Here is an 8,761-nt window from a genome sequence, read left to right as displayed (position 1 = left end):
TCTCAATATTTATTCTTTAATGTAGGTATTGGTTTGTGCGTAAACTGCAGACATCGACCACGACAGGCTTTGTTGTCGGGTGACATATATTCTCAAACCATCAGATAATTTCTTATTCTTTTCAGCTTTACAAGGTGCTAATGTAACTAATGTAACTAATAATTTATGTGTGTCGAAGGAAACACTGTTTATAATTTTTATTACTATTGAAACTACAAGACTAATTATTATACTTTTATAACGAAAGAAAGGAATTGGAAATACTGACCTGTGACCGCGACAGATTTAGATTCAACGTGAGCAGAATGCTTTCCAGGTCCTTGTCAAGAATATAGCCACATTGGCTTTGGTCAAAGTAGACGAACGCCAGCAGCAGAAAAGGGTCTTCAGTTACCATTTTCACTTTTTCCCGTTTCTTCTTGCTTTTATCCTTCCTTTCTTTGATCATCTGTTTTAAGAGATCAATTTCACTATCAACCTGTTTAAAAAGATCAACAACAAAATTCATATTTGAAAACCGGCATTTCAAATGAACTTGGTAATATAAATATAGTGATCTGGATAATTGAAACTACAATCGCTCATTACTATAACTAGAAAAGGTTCTAATTAATAAATAAATGCTTATTCAACCCTTAGACCAGTTATAGAATAGACACAGCTATTGTATATTCACACTGAAAGTCGATGAAGCCAACATCTACTGCCATATCTCCAAATCGTGATGTCAGCATCAGATAGAAAACTTTTCTGTAGAGTTTGTTTACATTTTGTTCCATAGCAGATTGTGTCTATTTCAGCGGGAACGCAGCTGGAGTTTACCATTTTAATGAATAATAATTTACATCCTTCTGAATAAACACAATCTGAAGTTTCTATCCGATGATGACGTCACGATTTGGAGATATGGCAGTAGATGTTGGCTTCAGAGGCTAGACTTCCCAGCGTGTCTATTCTATAACTGGTCTAAGATTCAACCAATGAAAATAATTACAGTCAAAAACACAAACGCATTTCATAATCATTAAACATTCAATGATAAAATAATAAATAAACAGAACCCTATGTGTAGATCACGGTATTTAGATGAAAACGGTAGAGGCCACGAAATGTGTGCGCAGTGGCCAGCCAGCTAGATTGCGTCATCGCCACCAACCGAGGTTTGCAACATCTATTGGCAATATTTATGAAACTTATTTGTTAAAAACAGATGATTGGATATAAAATGACGTCAGCTACACCGGAAATTTAGCACAAACATGCGCGTGACACTACCGTCTTCTTCTATATACCGTGGTGTAGATAAAATAAATACAAATGATACAATATTAAAGAGAATAAAATAAAATAGGATATAATAATGAATGATATTAATAATGAAAGGTAAGTGCTCCTGAAGAAACATTAATGGTTCATCCCTCTTTAAGCATAATGCTTGTGCTGAGGGATTAAATAATTGTCGGTATGTTCTGAAAATTTGGATAACGTGCATTATCTAAACAAAGGTTCATTGGTATTTGAGATACTTAAGTACATTCAAGATTATTGTTCAAAATGATATAAATAAATTTGAGAGTATCTTATGAGAAATATTGCGAGATTTGAAGTGAAAATAAGACTTTGAAGTGAGAAGAGAAATCACAACCTCATTCTTTTATCGAAACTTTCATCATCAAAATTTGAGAGAAAGACAGTTTTGGGCTATGCCTGTTGTCTCCTCCCAATCATATTATTTGGTAATAATGATTTGTTATTGTCAATGGAATAGATAAATAATTAAAACTTTCTGACGGTATTAGCCTTGCTAATTGAATTTTCGATTGTTTCTTGACTTTACCAATAATTATATCGTTTTCAATCTTATTTACAAAATTTGTAATGTGTAATTTGTTTATATGAGAGCGACAATTCATTATTTGGAATCATATTTATCCACCTTACACCTTGGACCGTGATTCCGTGAATTATCAAATACATTAATAAATTGAATTTCTCCATAGAAAGCAATCTTAAAAGCATAATACAGTATATTATCTACTCGTACCGGTATATTGAAATGTAAAATTTGTTATATGAGTGAAATAAATTCGTTATTTGGAATTGTATTTATACATTTTTAATTAGATAAATTATGTTTACATTAATAAATGGAATCGCTCCATAAAAATCAATCTTGAAATCAGATCTACTCGTATATTGAAAGCTGTTCTCCCATTATTAGAAGTTGCAAAACTAGTGTCTTAATAATAATAAGAGAATAATAATAAAACAAAGAGAATATGATTTGAAAGAAACTGAGGTGGAACAATTAGAACCTGACATAAAACAGCGATTTCGAAACAATTTACAAGTAAAACCCAGTTAGGAAAATTTCTCCAAAAATATTTCCTCTTCGATCTTAATAAAACAAATAAAATATGATTTGAAAGAAACTGAGGTGGAACAATATTAGAACCTAACATATAGCGGCGAATTTGAAACAATTTTACAAATAAAACTCAGCTATGGAAAGTACTCCAAAAATATTTCTCCATCATAAGTTGTGATTAAAAATCACATTTTCGACTGTTAAAAATAAAGGATGAATATTATCAAAGAGATTAAATATTTAAAATTCTTACATCTTCATCTTCGTCATCATCCTCATCTTCCTCTTCTTCGTTTCTTTTCGAGTCTTTCTTCTCATCCTTTTCACGTTTATCCTTTTCCTTATCTTTATCTTTCCTGTCCTTGTCATCTTCCTGTCCTTGTCATCTTTCTTATCTTTCTTATCACGATCCTTCTTATCCTGAAACACGAATTTTAAATAATAAAATTGCCGTTGCAAAAGCATGCATATTACATAAAAATAGTACAAATTTTCATCATATTTATTTATACATTGATACATACAATATAATTCTCAACTATGAATGATTGGGGAAGAAACAACAGGCTTAAAGCCCAAAACTGTTCCTTTCCCAAATTTAGATAGAAATTGAATATTACAATGCTAATTTCTATACTTGAGCATTAATCAAAGGATGGAGCTCAACAAATCACTAAAACGGATGCTAAATTCATTTTTAACGAGAAAACTACATAGATACCTAGCCTAAATAATAATAATAATGGCCCAGTTCTCGTGTCAGAATTTTCAGGTCGCACCTGATCAATTCCAGGGCCTCTGATGTGACCTAAACACTGTTATTAGGCAGCCGGGACCTACGGTTTAACGTGTCCATCCGAGACATGGAAGTAGCAGAGAAAAATATCTTGCCTGGGCCGGTATCTGAACCCGGGCCTCTGAATCATAGAACCAACATCTAATCCATTCTACTATGGACAATCAGTAAACAAATGACAAATGACTATTTTTAGTTCAAACATCTATTAAAAGAATCAACTTGATTAATGAAAGACTATATCGTTTTTTTCCAAATAGCTCCGATCTACGAACCAACAAACAAATCTTCAAGCATAAGTTTTCTCAAAATCTTCCTCAAAGGAATAATCCACACTTTCTCAACTGAACAAGAACTTAACAATAAAAGTATGATCAACGCTTAGACCAGTTATAGAATAGACACGCTGGGAAGTCTAGCCTCTGAAGCCAACATCTACTGCCAAATCCACCCATCTTGACGTCACAACCAAGCTAACAACAATGCTTTGAATAACAACAATGTAAGTTAAACACTACAAACACTTACACAACAAACTCAAAAAGTTTTCTTTTTTATAATTTCTATACGATGCGTGACGTCACTGTTGTGACGTCAAGATGGGTGGATTTGGCAGTAGATGTCGGCTTCATCGACTTTCAGTAAGAATATACAATGGGCCGTGTCTATTCTCTAACTGGTCTAAGGATCAACGTTACAAAGGTATTACATGACACGATGACAGATACGTTTGCTGTACATACAATAAACAGTTTTCATAATGGAGTAGGCCGTAGAGAATGAGATATTAAAGAGAAAGGAATTGCGATGGAAAAACAAAGGAATGTTATCACTCTATACAATGAAAATAGCCGTAATCGAGTTGGTTAGGGAGTGACTGAATGTGTATACGTGCTCAAGTGCACGTCAGATCATGCATGACCCAAAAACCAAATCTGAAAAGAGCCTTACGAACACGTGCATGCAGCTGCTCACACTGAACGCAACCACAAAGTGCATGCGTACAGTGTGAATGTTCCTATTGCTCTTACCATAGTTTGTTTTTATATGCGCGCTTGGTCATGCATAATCAAGTGTGCATTCAATATGATCACACCCTTAGACGCTAGCTTTTGAGCCAGAGGACCGGGATTCTTTTATTTCTTTACTTTATATAATAATAATATCATTAGAATGTGAAATTCTCGCACTCTATATGTCTTGAAATTCATTAGATTTTCTTGTTGCTTTATTACAGATTTTCTTGTTACTTTAATTGCTTCAATTACGTACTTCAATTCAAAGATGTCAAGAATGATTATAAGTATCATAGACTAGTAATTTGTGCAACTAGTGCGCAAAGTGACAGTTTGCTGCACCGGAAGAAACGTTAAGGCCCGAGCCGTAGGCGAGGGTGGAATGGTTTCTTGAGTGCAGCAGAGGAACTTTGCTCACGTATTTCACATTAAATTTTTCCTACAGTTACCATTGAATATGAAAAGTGGGTAATTATGGGTAAAATTCCCTGAAATCCATCAAATGGTTTTCTGTGTAATTTTATTATTAATAAAAACCTTAATTTATTTAAAATTGAATAATGTAGTAGTAAATGAATGAAGGCGGCTGTGTGCTGAATGTGGTGGCTGTCGCTGTCATCCACTGTTGTCCACTGCCTTCATATTATTATAACGTGCACCACAACACTATACCACACTATACCACAGTTACCAACTTAATTTTCATTTTGCTGCACTGGTGCTCCATATAACCTACTAACTATTTTGCGTTGCCATGTTGCAAATCTGGAGTGCAGAAAAAATGTTCCCGCTCTGGAGCGGAAAAGTGATTCTTTGCGTTCTGTAATCAGTGCAGGAATGGCCACTTTTCAACGTAACTGTAGGAAAAATAATTTTCCTTTATGAAGTGGATAGTAGGTCTATAGCCTATGACGTTTAGCAGTTAACCTCTTTCAGTTGTATTGTCATTTTCATGTTATGTATTTTTGATAAATGAATAAATAAAAAGACGTGTCTCACCTTGTCATCTTTTTCCTCCTTGGGTTTCTCGGGCGCCTCCAGAAGAGCACGATAAATGCGAAACGCAAAGTCACGCATCAGCATCTCATTGAATAATTCCGCAAACAGTGATACTTCAAAGAAGTGTTCCTGAAATAAAAATATATAAGTTGAAGAATGCTTCATCGATAGGCCAATTGAAAAGCTAGCAATTACTAGTTCTAAGTAATTTTCAAGCGAATGCTAGGATTTGAGTCAGCTGTATAATCTTACTAGCCGTCAGGCTCGCTTCGCTCGCCCGCCCCCTGGACCCCCGACTGGATCGTCCAAGAATGAGATCAGCAGGCTCGCTTCGCTCGCCTGCATTTTTCATTTGAGCATTTTTATCATATTATGTTGGGACGATCCAGTCGGGGGTCCAGACTAAACGTCTGGCTAAACGGATATGGCGAGCGAAGCGAGCCTGACGGCTAGTAATATAATATTCCCAGGAATAGCTCTGATTGAAGTAGCAGTGCCAAATCAATTTTTCCGCGATAAATGCATTTCAATCTTCAACTTGGTGCCAACCTAACAAAGTCAACTCAACTTAATGCCAACCTGACAAAATTATTAATTTAGTTACCAGTTAACAACTGTTTCGAAGAGGTACTCTCTCTAGATTATAGTTCTATATTAACATATGGTATGGCCTTTTTTCAATTATAATCAAGAGAATAAGAAGAATATACATGCTAAAAGACGAACTTTAAACCCTTAAAAACCACCCTCAGAGTTAAAATATTGCCAAAAGATTTCTTAGTGCGCCTCTAAAGGGCCAACTGAACATACCTATCAAATTTGAACGTTTTTGGTCTGGTAGATTTTTAGTTCTGCGAGTGAGTGAGTGAGTCAATCAGTCAGTCAGTGAGTGAGTGCCATTTCGCTTTTATATTTATATAGATTTGTATAGCTAAAACCAAGGTACCTAGAATACATGTATTATAGGCACATTGGCTAGAGCCAATGACTAGTTACTAGTCACTAGATTTTCTAGTTTCCATTCAGTCAACCCATTAGTAAACTTTTTTAGCTCAGATACTCCTTAACAAAAATTCAATTTCATTGACAAATAATGACAATGGTAATAATGTTTTCTGTTTCCTATTTCATTCTACATTTCATCTCTTTTACAGTGAAAGTTCAATAGATTTGCTAAAAGTAGGGTGATACCTCGGTAAGGGTCATCGAATGGCCCAATTTCTATATATGCAGTCGACAATATAAAGAATGTTTCTAAATGAATATCAGGGTTTCAACACTACAAAATATACAGTGCAATCCTAAAATAATAAAAATAAATATTTTTATTGCATAAAATGCTGTACATTACAGATATGGCAAACGTCAATTAATATAAAAACAAATAAAATACATTACAGGTAATACATTACCTGCATTATCTTTATATTCTCTTACTCATGCTCGCGAACAGACGAAAGTCTTGCGAGCTACACATTCTTTTGTACTCTTATTTATTTTGTATTTTTGTGTATTTAAACTATGTAATTGTACAAAGAATGATAAATTGAAATTGAAATTGAATTACATCCTGTAATATGTTTTGAGAAATACTCACTATTTTAGGGCTACCGGAATCATTGAAACATAATAAAAGTTATCAAATACACTTTTATTATTTTCTAGAGAATATTTAACGTTTTCTTCTCTTGAATAGTAAAACTGATTAGATTTTATTCGCGTTATATATTTTTGTGACTGTCAACTCAGCTCAGATATGAACCAAGAAAACAAATTTATCAACAAGCAACAAAACGGCTGGGTGACTTGACCTTTTTCTATAGACCTTGCTTCAAATAGTCGCCTTCAGCGCTCACGGTGGGAACTTGTCAACTACAATCACAAAACTCCTGATTTAAAATTCTAAACTATGTTATGTTTATAGATCGCATGTACAGTAATTTATCCAGTAGCAGCAGGTGATATTTTCTGTTTTCCAATCATTCTTCCTTATGACAAAACTTGTACGGTAAGGTTTTAACCGAATTATTATGATAATTCTACTCTCAACCACGGTTTTTACCGTAAAGTCCAGTCAAATGGTCGTTTTTCAGCCCCGAAAGAATTTTTCTCGACGGTTCTATATATATTTTGGGGCGCTGAATTCGAATCTGAAATTTGCTGACACCCAGAGGGCGGCTTCACCCCGAAAACCCCTAAAATTTCGGACTTTTTTTCAATTTTCCCATTTTATCTCGTGAACCTTGAGTTTCTCAAGAAAAATCATTCTTGACAAAATTGAAGAGAATAAGATTTCCAATAAATTGAGTGGGCGCGCAGGATTCTACCATTTTTGGTTCCGGAGCTACGAATTTTCAAAAAAGGGGTATTTTTAAGGGGTTTTCAAAATTATGCAAACCTACCACTTCTATACAACTGGATATTTTTCTAGTATAGATAAAAACCACACACCACGTGAAAGAACAATTCATTACCGAATCTCCTCTTTCATGAGAGGTAAATGAATTTTCTAAAAATATAATCGTGAGGTAAGATACGATTGATTCAAAAAATCAAGAAATTTGCGATATTTTCCTCATTTTCACAGTCTCGACAGTTTTTCGATAACAAACAGTCATGCAAGATGGGTTTAAGAGATAATGTTAGTATAGTTTTGACTTTGTTTATTGCCAATGTTGCTTAATGACAATAAAAATTTATTTATTTAAGGCAACGTAGCTCATAGAACATGTAATTCTCTCTCATTTGAGACCAATCGCAAGTTTCTATCATGTATCTTACTTGTTTTAGAGATTTCGTATTTAGATTTAGATATAGCAAATTTCAGATTCGAATTCAGCGCCCCAAAATACATATAGAACCGTAGAGAAAAATTCTTTCGGGGCTGTTTCCTGAAAAACGACCTTGACTGGACTAGTATTCGTATGATGATTCTGCCCTCAACTAAGTTTTGGACAAAAACAATCATACTCATGTGTGAAATCAGCGTTACCGAACATGTACTATAAACTACTATTACTTACAGTAAGGAGACAGACAGTGACACTTACCTTAGTATCGGCCTCACGGTAGTCGAGCAGGACAGAAAGCGACATGAGCGAGCAATCGAACTTGCCCGACTTGGCGGTGAGAGAGGGTGCACCACCACAGAGGGCGACTCAGCAGAGTGTAGCGCTTCTCAAGCAGATTCGCTCCTTCTCATCGATCGGCTTCTTCTTCTTCGGGGTCACACTGTCCTCCTGTCAACACAATGGCCCATATGAATAAAACCAGAGCAAATGCTCATGAGCAAGAGCATGGAGCATAAGGTTTTGCTCATGAGAAGAAGGTAGAAACAAAAGCATTTGCTCATTTTTATAGGAATAAGCTTTACCTTATACTCTTACCTTATGCTCCTGAACTCTGGAGCAAATGCTCACGTATTTTAAAGATTTTTCATCAGCTGATTCGGTTTTGTAGCCTTACTTTGTTTTCATAGCTCACGGAAGCGCTAAATATGCAAGTAGGGGGCACCGCTTGTGTTTGCATCGTCTGCTCTGTTTTCTATTTATGAATAGAGTTTTAGGTTAGTTGAGTTTGTAA

The 8,761-nt window shown here is 34.9% G+C and overlaps 1 protein-coding gene across 1 annotated transcript; it reads right to left on the bottom strand.

Moving 5' to 3' along the window:
* Window positions 1-264: 264 nt before the first annotated feature.
* On the bottom strand, window positions 265-8,351 carry LOC120356319 (cell division cycle and apoptosis regulator protein 1-like). The gene is made up of 4 exons (XM_039445243.1): window positions 8,230-8,351; window positions 5,180-5,308; window positions 2,622-2,788; window positions 265-478 (listed from the first exon to the last, which is right to left on the bottom strand). The coding sequence occupies exons 1-4, from the start codon at window positions 8,272-8,274 to the stop codon at window positions 454-456; spliced, it is 366 nt and encodes a 121-aa protein (XP_039301177.1). The 5' UTR covers window positions 8,275-8,351; the 3' UTR covers window positions 265-453.
* Between the last annotated feature and the right edge of the window lie 410 nt (window positions 8,352-8,761).

This window comes from Nilaparvata lugens, unplaced genomic scaffold (genome assembly GCF_014356525.2).
Source record: "Nilaparvata lugens isolate BPH unplaced genomic scaffold, ASM1435652v1 scaffold6477, whole genome shotgun sequence".
In the NCBI taxonomy this organism is placed as follows: domain Eukaryota; kingdom Metazoa; phylum Arthropoda; class Insecta; order Hemiptera; family Delphacidae; genus Nilaparvata; species Nilaparvata lugens.
The sequence above is the reverse complement of the archived record's forward strand: the minus strand, read 5'-3'. Positions and strand labels throughout refer to the sequence as shown.